This window comes from Mytilus edulis, chromosome 12 (assembly GCF_963676685.1).
Source record: "Mytilus edulis chromosome 12, xbMytEdul2.2, whole genome shotgun sequence".
Classification (NCBI taxonomy): Eukaryota; Metazoa; Mollusca; class Bivalvia; order Mytilida; family Mytilidae; genus Mytilus; species Mytilus edulis.
The window spans coordinates 18,545,802-18,563,120 of record NC_092355.1 but is presented as its reverse complement, the minus strand read 5'-3'; the positions used below and the strand labels follow the sequence as shown (position 1 = coordinate 18,563,120).

General features: G+C 34.4%; 1 protein-coding gene across 5 annotated transcripts in view; it reads right to left on the bottom strand.

Moving 5' to 3' along the window:
* Nucleotides 1–1,030: 1,030 nt before the first annotated feature.
* Nucleotides 1,031–17,319, bottom strand: part of LOC139497907 (potassium voltage-gated channel subfamily KQT member 1-like) — a 144,261-nt gene continuing 127,972 nt past the window's right edge. For 2 of the 5 annotated variants that reach the window (XM_071286146.1, XM_071286147.1), the window contains 7 exons: nucleotides 14,818–15,006; nucleotides 11,597–11,620; nucleotides 8,372–8,389; nucleotides 6,183–6,277; nucleotides 5,086–5,287; nucleotides 4,216–4,312; nucleotides 1,031–1,663 (listed from right to left, as the gene is read on the bottom strand). In XM_071286146.1, the coding sequence (XP_071142247.1) occupies nucleotides 1,064–1,663; nucleotides 4,216–4,312; nucleotides 5,086–5,287; nucleotides 6,183–6,277; nucleotides 8,372–8,389; nucleotides 11,597–11,620; nucleotides 14,818–15,006 (1,225 nt within the window). In that variant the 3' untranslated portion in view covers nucleotides 1,031–1,063. The remainder of the gene's footprint in view (nucleotides 1,664–4,215; nucleotides 4,313–5,085; nucleotides 5,288–6,182; nucleotides 6,278–8,371; nucleotides 8,390–11,596; nucleotides 11,621–14,817; nucleotides 15,007–17,319) is intronic. The other 3 variants (XM_071286149.1, XM_071286150.1, XM_071286151.1) reach the window with 3 other exon arrangements.

Here is a 17,319-nt window from a genome sequence, read left to right as displayed (position 1 = left end):
CCTTTAACTAATTTCTACGGTTATTATGTATTCATAGAAGAGTACGTTGATGTGAAATAAAACTAGGGAGGTTATTTATTCAGTAAGTAGTACACTTTGACAGTTTGTAACAGTTATGTTTAGGCCCTTTTTAGTTTCATGTTCGTAGTTTTTTGGGCGCAATTTAGGAAGGTTATCACTAATAAGGTTAAATTATAAGAAACGAAGATGTGGTATGATTGCCAATGAGACAACTCTCCACAAGAGACCAAAATGACCGGAAATTAACAACTATAGATCCCCGTACGGCGGCCTTCAACAATGAGTAAAGCCTATACCATAGAGTCAGCTATAAAAGGCCCCGAATATTTACTTACGTATTATACGCATATTGTACATCTGTAGAAAAGTCTTAAATTTAATAAAAGAGTGAAAAGATACCAAGAAGGCATAAACAAATTGGTACAATAAAACAAAAGACAATGTCATGGCCAAAAAATAAAGACAAAAGGACATACATCACATGACAACTAAAGACAGATCATTACGAACGGAACCAATAATGTGAAGTCAGATTCTCCGGAATGGTGCATAATTATGTGCAGTTCCTTCTCCACATCCGTTGTGTTGGTAAATCAAGTACAAACCAGGAATTAAGTCTCTTTCAGTAATAACACAATTGAAAATATAAGGATAAGATTATGATTACGACAATTGGAATCTACCCGTAATTTTTTGGACGCAGATGGAGTGAAGGAAAAGACGAATTCCATTTAAGATGAAAACTAGCAGACTATATCTTAAGAATTGAAGAGACGAACCTTGTTTGAGAAGGCAAACATATTATCATAATATGCTACTATCCCATCTAGTGTCTTTGAATTGATTTCAGAACTAAGCACATATGATACTAGTCCATAATATATTGATTCTTAATTTTAGTTTACAACCCGAGTCATGCATCTTGATCCATAAGAAGTGACAACTTATCAACGGTATGAATGTCTGACAACTACATGTCAAAGACAGGGTTTTAATATAAGTAAAAAAATTGTAAATAACAAAACTTTAATATAAAAGAGTGTTAACAATTAAAATCTTTTGAACTCCCATAACTGTTGCATACAGAATCATTACAATCACTGGCTTTTTCCCGCCGTTTTGACGACAGTTTCCGTTTTCCTTTTATGGAATGATTATTTTGATTATGTGTCGGAATCGGATCTGTCCGTGTCTCTTCTTCGACTGAATAATTTACTTCCGGTTCACTTTTTGATTCTTCATTTCTGTCTTCAAATACGAATTCTTTGTCGTCTGTATCAGACGCAGAGTCACTCGATAAGCGTCTAGATTTTTGCTTGTCTAAATGTTTTGAAGGCTTTTCGGATTCGTTTAACGATAGTAAACGATAAGTAACACGTTTTTTGATTCGTTGTCCTAAATCAGATAGATTTCTTTGCATTGCTTTTTCTGTATTACGAATTGTAGGAGTTGATGGTTCACTTGATATTTTGTCTTGTAAAATTGAACGAGGAGCCGTTAAAGAATTTTTCAAACAGGAAGTAATTTCTGTATGTGATGGCGGGTTTGATGACGACTGTCTTTGAGCAGATTGTAAGAGTATTTTTCTGTCTTCTTTGTACATATCGATGAGCAAATCCATTTTTGATTCTATATCTTCAACCTAAAATAACAGATAAGATATATCCTTTTTTTTTTTTTTTTTTTTTTTTTTTTTTTAAATTTTTGTTACTGTGGATTCTTAGTTAGTGTAGGTTAGATAACAGTTTTCGTGGATTTCATGGGTATTTCTAAAAAAAAAATCTAAATCTTTAAAAAGGAACAAGTTTTCCGTAGGGTTTTATGCAGACTTTAGCTAAACCATGATATATTCGTGCAAATATTCATGAACATATCATTTTTTCCTTTTTCCTCAATCAACAAAAATACTGACTCTACATAAATGTGTATCGATGGGTTGCTGTCTTGTTGACGTATACCAGGCAATTGTATATTTTATTCGTATATGCAAATGTATACATGTATGTAACAATATTACAATTATTATTTTCTTTCACTACTACGGTGACCTATTATAATAGTTGTTAATTTCTGTGTCATTTTGGTCTCTTGTACATGTGGAGAGTTGTCTTATTGGCAATCGTACAACATCTTCTTTTTTATATATTTATCTAACGATGTACATGTATGACGATGCATAAAAATTAATTACACATTTAAAACAAACATTGAATCATTCCTGTCTTGTTGGCATTGGTTAACCAGCTGCAGGCATTTATGGTTCCTAAACTCATCATTAGAGGAATCAGTTTTATTTCTATTTATGGACTTGCTTTTTAATTAGGTTTTTATGAACTGTTAATTATGTTGCTACAATGCAGTATGTGCTTTAGTTGCATTATATAATGCTTGTACTTTTATAATATTGGGTTTTTTTTGGTTCCAGTACTCAATCAATTTTAACCATTTTTTTTCCAGTACTAAATTCGGTGTTTTCCAATGCAGTAATTAACATTCAGACCTTTTTCGTCATGAATTAGTTAAAGCGTTATTTGTCCCTTGATACTTTTCTGTAATTAAAATCATTGAAAGTGAAAAACGTGATTGTCATTTGAAACCTGCTAAATGACATTTAGTGCGCTTCTGTAATGTACATGCGCAATAAAAGAAATACATTTATTTAATTTTCTTTTAGAATTTCGAAAAACATTAGTCCAAATGAAAAAAGACAACATTATGGCAAAAATAATATCATCGAAAGGAAAAAGCAACAAACCTAAAAAACGATGACATCACAAACACTATCAAGACCCTGCGGTAAACTTATAAATAAATTAGGCCAGTAGTTTTATCGTTTGAATTGTTTTACATTGTCATTTGGGGTCCTTTATAGATGACTATGCGGTATGGGCTTTGCTCATTGTTGAAGGCCCTACGATGACATATCGTTCTTAATTTTTGTGTCATTTGGTCTCTTGTGGAGAGTTGTTTCATTAAGGTCAAGGAACAGTAAATGGGCTATGTCGCAGATTTTGCTAAAAATTTGCATACAACCTTGGCTCGTTGAACTACAACTGAAAATCGAAAAAATAATACATTTATCTCTTTTATTATCTGAAAAATTGCAGATTGATTTCTTTTAATATGGGTGAATATTTGTATAGAAAGCACATAAAATCGGCGAAAAACCTTCTAAAATTTGTCTTAAAATCGCAAAATCTCTAATTCTACTCCATAGATTTTTCTTAAAAAACTATATATTGTTGACACATAAATTTCTGTTTTAATGATATAAAATAATCATAGGGTCACCGAATTCGTTTTTTTGTCTAATAATCAATTTGATACCTTGTTGGCAGTGAAAAACGTCAAAAAACAACGTTTTACGGCCTGCAACGCGATAACGATACGATTATTTCGACGTTTTGTTGGATTTTTTCACAAAGAACGCAACTTTGAATAATGTATACCGTAAAAACGAAGTCGGTGACCCTATCTTTATTTTGCATCATTATAACGGGAATTTATCTATCAACAACATATAGTTTTTTAAGAAAAATCTATGGAGTAGAATTAGAGATTTGGCGATTTTAAGAAAAATTTTAGAAAGGTTTTCGCCGATTTTATGTGCTTTCTATACAAATGTTCACCCATTTTGTAAGAATTCAAACAGTAATATTTCAAATGATAATTGAGATAAATATATTATTTTTCGATTTTCAGTTGAAGTTCATCGAGCCAGAGTTGTATGCCAAATTTTACTGAAATCTGTGACATAGCCCATTTACTGTCACTTGACCTTAAGGAATGACTGTTATATTTTTTCTGTCTATGAAGAAATAACATAAAAAATGTGGTGCACACTGAATAACGCGCGTAGCGGGTTATTTAACAGTGTGCACATTTTTTATGTTATTTCGAATAGACAGAAAAAATATTACAGTCATTACTTATAATTTAATTCTAAATTCCATTTTTAACCGAAGAAAACCTTGAAAAAACGTTGATGACGTCACGGTCACATGACTCAATTATGTCTATGGTCTGATAACAAAATAACATCAGCCAATCAGAAGACACGTTACATCCAAAATTAAATTATTTGGAAATCATACCACCGCTTTTTTTATATATTAGGGGGTTCGAAAGGGTAAGTAGTTCCTGTCCAAACAGGTTACACTCGCATATTCTTCTTCAATTTTCCGACAAACTTACAGATCGTTCTACTTTAACAACTCTGGAAGCAAGACTTTGATTGCAATCATAAACATCTTTTTTCTTGCTGCCTTGTTTACCAAGAATTACATCTAACCTGAAATTAAAAGGAAAATGTTCAAATGACATTTGTAATGCTATATAGAACAAAGCAGCAGTTTCTGTTTGTATTGTACAATTTAGGGCTAAAACGATGATTTTTAAATATGATTTGAGTAATGTTAATTCTTTTTTTTTTAGGTGTTATACATATTACTTTAATTTGTTTTGTGCAAGTCGAAATTAATACCACAAACATACAAGAAATTCCCCTCCTTCCCTCCATAAAAAAAAACAACAACTTTTAGGCATTGCATTTCGTTATTTCATCCTATAATATTACAGACCACCTCAAGATTAAAAGTTCTCATATGTTACCGTGCGTGTATTTGTTTAAGTAACCTTTAATAGTGCAGTGATTTTCCTGCCTTTATTTTGGGTCCCAATGTAGGCTCCATTTCCAATTTAACCCCAAATGAACACTGAAGATTCCCAATTTAATGAAGTTTTATCATCCATTTGATAATCCCTGATGATATTATATTAAAATGCACAAAAAAAAATGATATGTTAAAATTTGTTCAATTGGAATTTTAATAAAAAAAAACAACACATTAAACTCTGATAAAAACAATGATTTATTTTGTTCCCATTTGCCTAGGGCCCATACCCCATTTGAAAAAAGATAGGAAAATCACTGTAGTGGTGTACAATATATTGACAAACTACCTTTGAGAAAAAGTTATAATCATCTTTTGAAAATTCAAGTCACTATCAAACATTTACGTCTGAAGGGCGAAAGAAAAAAATAAAGAAGAAAACTAGACAAACCTGCACTGTAAATTTTTAACACGACCAAGCATGTCCACGTGGCCAGCCGAATATTGTTCAATGACATCTTTGACGTCATAAGGTCGCAATGCTTCCTTGAATTTTCGTCTAGCAACAAAATATTTGATTTTTCGCAATGCTCTAATGGCTTGTTTATCTACATCTGTTATTTGATGTAATTTTGGAGAGTGGTCGAGGTCATCTAAAAAAAAAAAAAACAATTGAAAGACGTCAATCTATTGCATGAAATCGGGTTTAAAAACGTGTTTTAAAGTAATTGTCCTGTAAATAAGAGGTATTCCCATAAAAATGTGGGCACTCGTACATGTAATAAAAATGTGGGCACTCGTACATGTATCATAACAGTGTGGGCGCTCGTACATGTAATACTTATGTTGGTAATGATACTGAGTCATTCACCTTTACATTGTTTGTCATCTGCTATCGATTACAATTATTTTATGCTCACTCAGTCTATCAGAGGTCTTCTTAATAGTTATCCCACACTGACACACCAAGTCCGACTGGGATAACTATTTTACATCCTATACTAGTTTTTTTTCGAATTATTTTATTAGGCATTGGGAACCTTCGGTGACACAACAATTTACAGGTTTATAAAACAAAATACTGTGGATTCATTGATATTCTTTTGATACCAATGTTCGTGGGTACATGGGAACAACGAATTTAATTGTTTAACGAATTGCAAATTTTCTTAAGGAGCGTATGCAGTCTTTTTCAAAACCACGAAATGAAATATTCACGAATATGCGATTTTTCCTCAAACCACAAAAATTGGTACCCACGAATATGCAATTTTTCATCAAACCACAAAAATTGGTACCCACGAAAATAAATGAATCCACAGTACGTCATCGGAATTGGATGTTACAGACGAACTTTTACCTAATCTAACCTATTCAATGGGAGACCTGAGCGCGCAAAATAAATGGTCTCGTCCACACTGTTAAGAAAACGATTCTATTTGAACACGATAGTCCTAGGAAACATACATTTCAGAAAAATGGCATTTACTTTACAAATTGTGAAATATTATAACGATAGCATTAGAAATGACATTAAGATTAAATAACCTTCGTATGATAATGGCGGTGACGGGTTATCTTTCCTTAGCGGAAGTTGATCCACTCTGTGATCTGCTATTCCTGTAGCAAGACTCAAATGGCTCCTAAAAACAAAAACAAAAACTTTTTTCATTATTATTTGAATACGTCTAAAATTATTGGAATAATTTAGTTAAGTTATCAAAATGCACTGTTCTTCATTAATGCAACTGAATGCAATCGAACATACAATGTATAAATCACTCTTTACTTCGCAGCAAAAAAACATGTAGTCCAACGTGCCATTTCATACAGACATTATGGTAAATTTCATTAACCTACAATTGGTAATTCAAGATATCCACAGGATCATTGAAAAAGAGGATAGCGTGAATTATTGAAAGGGCTCAAATTTTCTTTCTCTTTGCTAAATGTACATGCAAATGTGCTTTTTTTTTTTTAAAGAAAAAGTTCTAATATTGCAGCGCGCATTATCAATATTTAATTATATTATTACAGTTGACTAGAGTATTGAAGTATTTTATCGGTCCGTTGCGGAGTGGCAATACTACCCATCAGAAGTTGGTTTTGGTTAAGCTATGTTTGATAAATAAAATATATGTAGACACGTCTTGTAAGAAGTCTAATGATTCATCCTACACATGTATTGGCCTAAAAGCAGTTGATTTCCGCACTAAAAAAAATTTGACGTTATTTATACAGGCGATTTGCAGTGTCCAGACCCACCTCCGGGTGCGGGAGTTTCTCGCTACATTGAAGACTCATTGGTGGCCGTCGGCTGTTATCTGCTCTTTGGTCAGGTTGTTGTCTCTTTAACATATTACCCATTTCCATTCTCAATTTTATTGTCATAAATGTGTCACACTATAGCTACCATAAAAAACTTGAATATCATATTCATAACAATTAACAAGGATCTGATGGAAATGAAGCACCTCCTCTTGTTTTAAGTCAACAAATAAAAGAAAAACATAGATCATTTCAATGTACTACTCTAGCAAATAAATGTAGGAGAACATAAACATACATGCAAAGCAGCAAAGCACGTTTATTGAATTAGAAATGCAATGATAAATATATATCTTATGTAATTTGCTTTGACACAGTCTCCAGTCTTATTTACAGGTTGAGGCCATAAATTTACAAATATATAAAGTCGTTAATTTAAGTCTGATATATATCTTAATATGTAATTTGCAGTGGAATAGATTTTTGTTGTCTCTAGCCTCTAAAAGCTTCACTTCAGGACGGAGTCATAAATATATAGATAAATAGTCGCTAGGCCAAATAAAAGTATATGTGTGGTTCCAGTTAGTAATACCCTACCTACCCTAATTTATAGTTTTACTAATAGCCTTCCCTAAAGATTTTTTTTTTGGCATTTTTACTTAAGCACTGTTAAAGTCAGAATATTGCTCCCATATACTCAATGTAAAAAAAGATAAAAAAAAAAAAAAAAAAAAAAGATCCCTACCTTCCTACCCTAAGATATTTTTTAGATGTAACTGGAACCACACATTCTATTTTGTTTGGCCTTACTTTCACAAAATCTGGATGTGTTTACAGTAGCACATATCCGTTGTCTGGTTCCGCTTCCGCATAGCCGGAAACCGTAAAATAACATTTTTCTTGCAATTCGAGGGTCGTTGAATGTTTTTGAATGATCCAAATAAACATATAAAGCATGCGTTCATTATCACTGAACTAGTATATATATATTTGTATAGGGCCAGCTAAAGGACGCCTCCGATTGCGGGAATTTCTCGTTGCATTGAAGACCTGTTGGTGACCTTTGCTGTTGTCTGTTCTATAGTCGGGTTGTTGTCTCTTTGACACATTCCCCAATTTCCATTCACAATTTCATACTATTACTTTTATTTTTTATTTTTCATTTAAAACAAGGAGGGAATATTCGTCAATTCATCAACAAAATACATAGCAGAAATCTTGTATTACTAGCTTACTACAATAAACGACACACTTAACTGTGTTCCTGTCATATGATTTTACTTTTGCAGGTACCAGTAAAGAGCATTAGCAGGCATATATGAATGCATTGCAGCGATAACTCAGTAGAGCTAGCAAGCATTTAATTTTTGACAATAAATTTTAGTTTAAAAATTAAAAAACAAATAGTTTTAGTTTTAGTCTTGCAAGCCAATATCTAAAAAAAAACAAACAAAAAACAGTGTACTTACCAAGTCCTGTTTACAAGGCTGCATACAAATACAGGTATAACTAAGACTTAATCATTGTAAAAGAAGGGATACGAGTAAGTAGTATACACCACAAAGACAAGACAATGTGTATAATATATAGTAACTGATACCGTGCTATAAAAAAACGTATATATAGCTATTATTACGCCCATATCAGATGTTTTAATGGAGTTTTTTTTTTTTTTTAAGACTTGAAATACATTTATTGAAAATCACCTGAATACAATAATCCTTGTGTAACCCAGGGAAGAATACACAAGGGGCCCTGTGTTTACAATGATCCAACGTCCAGGGATAAACGGTGGACTCTATTATATAAAAAAAAAATCTATTTTATATTTTTTCCATACATAAGTTATACATTCATATTAATTACACAGATTGAGTTTGCGTATAAATTATTCACAATATTCTACCAGTAAATAAAATACATCAAAAGTCCCCCAAAACACACTACAATCTACACAATAATTTACCTTTACTTATATAATTGACATTTAATTTTTTGTACTTTTAACACCTGGATTACATTGTTATGTGTCGGTCAGTGATTTTATAGGTCACATGCTCGACCTTGTAAATGCGTGTATTGTAAATTTCTATAGTTGGATGTATTATGTTCTAAAAAGGAAAGGAAAGTAAGTACAAATTATTACGTCACTTACTAATGTATAAGATTTATTATTAGTTTTATTTCAGCTGCAAAATTTTCTTTTTTAGATGATAATGATTTGTCCATGGATTCAATTAAACTGCTCAGTTCCCGTTTTGCATATGCTATCAATTTACTGGAAGTAAAACTCTTAGACTGATATTTGATTATATTCCTACATTTCCAAATAATCCATTTAACTGTATTCATAATTGTATTAGTTATGACATTGTACTTTTTGTTGTAATCGTACATTCCTAGTATGATAAGTTCTTCGCTCAATGGAATATATACAGTGTTATTAAGTACATTATATGTTTTAAGCGCATCAAAAATGTGTTCCCAAACAACCATTATAATGTTACAGCTGTGAAAAAGATGTGTGAGAGTTTCGTTTTCTGTTTTACAAAAATGGCATTTGCCATTATTTGATTTGCCGATTCTAAATAGTTTTTGCTCCGTATAGATAATGTTATGAACAATTTTCCAGCAAATTTGATTTGCTTTCCTAGAGGACATACTTTTATTTAAATTTATCCAGATCTTTTTCCACGGTAATTCCGAATTATACTGAATATTCCATTTTATCTGACAGTTTGGAACTATATCTAAATTTAACGAATATTGGATTAATTTCAAAGATATCTCACTTGGGATTACTACTTTATTCTGTTTATCGTAAAATTCAAATGTATTTTTAATGTAATAACCATTTTTGGGGGGTTCTGGATCAACGTGGACGTTTTTTAGTCTGTCCTTGAACAATTGTGGAATAGCTAATTTCAGCCTTGTCCATTCCGAGATCCAGTTTCTCTTATCTTTAAGAGTATTGTATATTAAGTTGTCTCTTTTGATGTTTTTCGTTTCTTCATCCCAAATATCTTTTATTGTATGAATTCCACTTTTTCCGAAGTTAGCGAAAAAAATAGGTTTTTTGTTGTATTGAATTTTTATGTTTCCAAAAAGTTGTTGGTTTAGGATATCGTTTTTATTTATTGGACTTTGTATACTTAAAAATTTTGACCACGTTTTAATTAACTCAAGATAGTATTTTGGAAAATTTTCCATTTGTAATCCTCGTAAGTCCGAATGTTTTAATGGAGTTCATTAATGAAATTTAATAAATTTATTTATACCACAATAGAGATAGTCTTATTGCCACAGTTTCACATAAAAAATCAAAATAGTATCAAATTAAACTAATTAAATGTATACATGTATGAAAAGAAACAAACATTTCCATCGCCAAAACAAATATAAAAATATTGGGCGGGGGTACCTTTTTTACCCCTAAAATTATTTCAAACATTTTTTAGTTTTCTTCTCTAGTAAATTCAAATTCCTTTACAACAATTATATTAATTGCAGATCATTTTCTACACAGGCATGTGTTGCAAAACTGTATTGGTAAGTATTACTGTAACAGTTATATATAGCTATTCCTTACCCAGAAGAAGCAAAGCTTATTCAATATCCTTTTTAGACAAAGTCGTTGATGCAAGATGCAAGATGGTCACAACCTTTGACTCTAGGTAAAACAATTGATGCAAGATCTGCACAACTATAAAGCATACGTATGCACTTTTGGTAATTTCCAGCCTTCCTGACAACATTATATTCCAGATAGTTTTATAAGACATATACACAGTCTTGAACATAAAACATTTGAACGTGTACCAGCAACATTTGCCAATCTGATTTTTATAAGCAGGCTGAGGATCTCCCCCGGGTGCGGAATTTTATCGCTGCGTTGAAGACCCATTGGTGGCCTTCGGTTGTTGTCTGCTCTTTGGTCGTATTATTGTCTCTTTGATATATTTCCCGTTTCCATTTTTCTATTTTATACTATAATATTTTTTTCACATTATAATTATACTTGTTATGCATGATACATTTACTTTTCAAAGAAATCGTCGCATTTGTTAGAAAAAAATCAAAATTTCCTAATTTTTCTCAACATTAGGGAATTACATCATGTTCAAACAGTTTCATACATGTACAATTACGATATGTAAGGTATAGTCATCAGGCATTTTTGCAGTGAATATACATTATTGCTATATCTGGCTAGAAATACAAAGCCTATAGTTCTTTTTCAAAAATATATTTCATCTCTCCCTATGATGTCGATACTGTTGTCTATTTTATTCCACCTTTTCTGAAATAAGTTTACTCGAATTATTAAGCGCCCCCTTACAGTCATTGTCTTCAAAAATGAAGATAGGGATCAAAGTTAGTGAAAAATCCCGCGATCAGATTAACCGATATTGACCCTAAATTTTTCTTTTTATTCCGTGTGAAAACAATAGTCACGAAGGGAGGTAATGTTTGCGTTAGTGCGACATAGTCATTTGTGAAGGTGCTAATACATGTACATATTAAGCGGACAATCATGCACAGTCAAACTTGTTTTCTTATTTCACAAGTTTGGCGGTGCACCTATTTTGATCGGATATTTTAGCATGCAAAACATGTTCAGTGATGGCCTGTTGACAGTATAAAGGTTGAGAGCCTTTCAAACAAGCATGCAATATTCAGCATGTTGGTCATACCTGATGCATTCTGATATCAAATTCCTAGAAAATAATTTGTGTATTCAATAACTTGTATCTTGCGTCTTTTAATATAGAGTATGCAAACTCGCAGATATTTTCGGTTAATCATACATACGAAGCAACCAAACTCTATTGACTTTGATCATTGTTGAAGGCCATACGGTGACCTATAGTTGGTAATGTCTGTGTCATTTTGGTCTCTTGTGGACAGTTGTCTCATTGGCAATCATACCACATCTTTCTTTTTTATATCTACGAAAAATTTTATGGATTAGATCGTTGATTTAACTATTGAATTGTTGTACACTAGTCATTTTGTGGTCCTTGATATCTTACTGTTTGGTGTGAGCCAAGGCAGCGTGTTGAAGACCGTAATTTGATCATCTTATTTCTATTTACCAATATACCGTATGCTTATTGTCCAACATTTGAAAACCGTACAAAGAAAGAAAGTGTAAGTTTTCTTGATGACATCTTCATGGTTTATTTTGTTCCTTTGAATTTTTTTGATTCATATTGCTCAGACGGTTTCGCAGTACTTTTGTAATATAAGAACATCAACATTGTAAATGCAATATGGCCTTAAGATTTTTTTTCTCACTAAACGCATTCTAAATGTTACGGAAGGAATTAAGTATTTAATTGAAACGAATTTAAGGATATGATGTGTGATATGTATAGTGAGGCTCCTCATGGGCTTAATTAGTCGTTTTATAGTGATTATTTGATTATTTGATTATTTTGTTTAAAAAAATAACTAATGATTATGTTATTATATATGGCAATACATTTTGTGATTATGCGATTACTTGGAAACCCATATGAGTGGCCTCTTTGGTACTGAAATTTGTTTCAATACACACCTTTGATTTATCTGTATACTTGATTATATAATAGCAATGACATTTGCACAAAGTATTTTTTCCACTTTCAATTCTTTAATGTGTCATAATATTTCAACTTTATAGCAGAAGATCAAAGACCCGGATGCACATATTGTTTATTAAACAAACAATGTGCTCAATATTGATCATTTAAGTTTTTGAAATATAATACTTAAAAAATCTTCAAACAACTCTACAAAAGCAGGTGCAACATTTCAACATATGTACAATGTTCTTCTGAAGTTTCTTGGATCTTGGTTAAAACTGTAAGGAACTAAGTACACAAACTCTTTTATAAATGTTATTTAAAAATGCCTAAAGTTACAAAGTACATGTATGGAAAAATGAGATAAAAAATCCTAAACCAATTTCAATATAGCAGGAGCACACCAGTGGCGGATCAAGAAACTTTCGTAAAAGGAGGGGGTTCTGACTGCCTCCGAGGGGGCCCGCTCCAGTCATGCTTCAGTGATTCCCTATATAAACAACCAATTTTTTTCCAGAAAAGAGGGAGCCCGGGCCCCCTGGACCCCTCTTAATCCGCCTCTACATACGTGTAATGTGCATGTGAATTTTAAGAGACCTGAATTGAAAATTTTGGAGCAGTTGATTACACAAAGTAGGTACCCTGCACCACCGTCCGCTCGCCTGTCCATCCGCCCGATCGATATCAGGATACTGAACCCACTTTACCCTGCACCACCGTCCGCTCGCCTGTCCATCCGCCCGATCGATACCACGGTACTGAGCCCATTTTACACTGTACCACCGTACGCTCGCCTGTCCATCCACCTGATCGATATCACAGTACTGAGCCCATTTTACCCTGTACCACCGTACACTCGCCTGTCCATCCGCCCGATCGATACCACGGTACTGAGACCATTTTACACTGTACCACCATACACTCGCCTGTCCATCCACCCGATCGATATCACGGTACTGAGCCCACTTTACCCTGCACCACCGTCCGCTCGCCTGTCCATCCGCCCGATCGATACCACCGTACACTCGCCTGTCCATCAACCCGATCGATATCACGATACTGAACCCACTTTACCCTGCACCACCGTCCGCTCGCCTGTCCATCCGCCCGATCGATACTACGGTACTGAGCCCATTTTACACTATACCACCGTACACTCGCCTGTCCATCAACCCGATCGATATCACGATACTGAACCCACTTTACCTTGCACCACCGTCCGCTCGCCTGTCCATCCGCCCGATCGATACCACGGTACTGAGCCCATTTTACCCTGTACCACCGTACACTCGCCTGTACATCCGCCCGATCGATATCACGGCACTGAACCAACTTTACCCTACACCATCGTCCGCTCGCCTGTCCATCCGCCCGATCGATATCACGATACTGAACCCACTTTACCCTGCACCACCGTCCGCTCGCCTGTCCATCAATCCGATCGATACCACGGTACTGAACCCACTTTACCCTACACCACCGTCCGCTCGCCTGTCCATCCGCCCGATCGATACCACGGTACTGAACCCACTTTACCCTACACCACCGTCCGCTCGCCTGTCCATCCGCCCGATCGATATCACGGCACTGAGCCCACTTTACCCTGCACCACCGTCCGCTCGCCTGTCCATCCGCCCGATCAATATCACGGTACTGAAAACACTTTACCCTACACCACCGTCCGCTCGCCTGTCCATCAACCCGATCGATACCACGGTACTGAACCCACTTTACCCTACACCACCGTCCGATCGCCTGTCCATCCGCCCGATCGATATCAAGGTACAGAAAGCTGTCGAGCTGATGATCAGCTTTTCAGTCTTTCAGCTTTCAGTAGTATGAGAAAAGTGGCCGAACGGAAGGATGGACAAGGGTTGAAATGTTTCATAATGGATTATATCCTTGAAACATAGCTACAGCCGCTAATCATGAGCAAATGGTAGATTCGGCGACTGAAATCGAAACAAAAATAGGAATAGTAGTACAGACCGAAGTTGGAACCATAAGTTTAGCTTATGATAATAAACCGTGCAGCTAACAGACGGACCAGCACGAATACTTTACTGTATAGTACGTGCTACATGTATATTTTAACAATACCATTACAACAGCCAATTTTGAGATTAGTCTTCAGAACATTTTGGGCAAATCACAAAATGGTGGGGTGAATAGATACATGTATATCATAGGAAAAATCCAATTAGTCATTTTTAATGTGTTACAATCAAAATGTTGGTTAACAGTGGACTGTTCAGTCATCTATACACAATGCTGTGTAATGCCGTTAACTGATTCACATTTCCTATAATATAATGAAAGGTGAAAGTTTTTTTTTGCAATATAATTACCTATGCAATGTATCTGGAACTTCCTCCTGATCTAAGAGATTTGTTCTTCTATTGTTTTCCTTTCTCGGCTGTATCAATGGGGAATGAGGGTTTCCGGAATGACTATGGTTACTTCCGCCGGTACTTCTATCCCGCCGTCTTGTAGAAAAGCGACTGACAAATGACGCATTATTTTTAAACTGTCTATCACTGAAAGAAAGAAGTAGAATCATTTCATAACAGCGTGGACAACCGCAATACTTATGTTTGTAATAATACCGAATCACATATATTTTGTCATCGGCTATCAATAACAGTGGTTTAGTGCTAACTAAGACTGACAGAGGCCTTCCTATGGGGATTTAAATAGAATAAAAGAGTAAACTACATGCAGGTGTACGAACAGAAACAAGAATGTGTCCGTAGTACACGGATGAACCACTGGCACTATCATTTTCTATGTTCAGTGGACCGTGAAATTGGGGTCAAAACTCTCATTTGGTATTAAGATTAGAACGATCATATCATAGGAAACATGTATATATAGTTGATTGGACTTCAACTTCCTAATTAAACTATCTTAACCAAAAACTTTAACCTGAAGAGGGACAGACGGACGAACTGGCGGACGGACAGATGGACATACGGACGGATAGGCCAGAAAACATAATGCCAATCAATAGGATATACAAATAAAGTTTAAGTATTCAACTTTTAAATCAACATACAAGGTTTTAAATTAGTCCTTTGCTATTTATTCGCAGTATTTGATTTAGGCGTTTAGAACCTTTGGCTTCCTCGCAAATGATAACCTGAGCAACAAGAATGGTCTTGTCCACGCTGTAATGATAATGATTCTAACAATAGCAATATCGTATATTTGAAGATATCTAAACAATGTCATTAAATGATTAATTTCCTTACCAAACATATGTCAATAACGGAGATGGAATTCAAAAGAAATGCATCATTTCTTGTCATAATACATTTCCTAAGGACGATATTTTGTCTGGAGTTTCTATCAAGTTTCACTTTTATGATGTATTATCTCGGGCAGTCGATCAATGAAGACACAGCATACAATAATATTTACGTCTAAGAAACTACCGTTTTTATATGAACCGAAAAATATAGCAAACGCGGTAATATTTTCAAAAATTGCATATAGAACATAGCTTGACAGAGAGAAACATAAGAGGCAAACGGAGATCATAGATTAGGAAAAAGATATAAAAAACGAAAAGACAAACAATGCGGTATGGGCTTTCATTGGTCATTATTGAAGACCGTTATGTGATCTCATTGATAATGTTAATGTCTGTGTCATCTGATCGTTTGTGGAAAGTTGTCTCATTGGCAATCATACCACATTTTCTAATTTTCAAAAGAACAACATTAAAACTTCAACTTCATTATATTGTTTGTCAAAATCCTTACAGGGCATCATTAAAGAGAACCTGTGTGCATGCTAGTAGTCTGATGTGAGCAAACTATCCAATAAACGATTTAAAATTTTAAAATACAACAAGTTCATGTATTGAAATTTACATTAAACAAAAGTTCAAGCTCGTTAGTTTATGTTTTTTTTCCTTGGCTGGTGTGCCTGGATGGATGACGAGAAGGTCTCCAGAGATAGGTTAGAATGCATCCGATTCTGACAGAATGTACCAGGTGGAAACTATGATAGGGAAAAATGAATCTTGGTATGATTGTGTTGATTCTGCAGTGTTATTGCAGAAATTTTAAACTGTCGTTGTAATATAGAATAATGGTATATAGCTATTACAGCGGATTCAATTGAGTGTGTAGAGAAATGTTATATCTTTGGTAAGCTTGCTTGTTAGCTGAACCGTGAAGTCATTATTAGGTCAGGTATACTACCCTGCTTTATAAGTAGCATAGTCCAACAGACAAATCGATTAGTTTTCTGTTGGACTAGTCTATTCTCAAAGTAGGGTAGTTTACCTATCCCAACAATAACTTTACGGTCCAGCTAACAAGCAAACTAACCAAATATATTACCTTTGGCTACACACTCAATGGAATGCGCTGTAATGGTATTTGGTGTTATACTTTGTACACGAGGGTGTCACTGATATTTACCGTATACTCCATAGAATACTAATAGGAAAGCAATAAAACGCTTCCAAAAACCGAAAGTGATATAAACTACTCTGGAAAGGTAATAAATTCCTGCTTTACACATGGCACCCGTAAACTACACATTTAATAAAGATAACATTGTTGTATTCCACCTTATCATTAGATTTGTCTTGCTTAAATAGAGAGAAACAGGATAGTATTAGAGGTGTTTGATCGACATCTCCTTTTTTAGCTCACCTGGCCCGAAGGGCCAAGTGAGCTTTTCCCATCACTTTGCGTCCGGCGTCTGTCGTCGTCCGGCGTCCGTCGTCGTCCGTCGTCGTTAACTTTTACAAAAATCTTCTCCTCTGAAACTACTGGGCCAAATTAATTCAAACTTGGCCACAATCATTATTGGCGTATCTAGTTTAAAAAATGTGT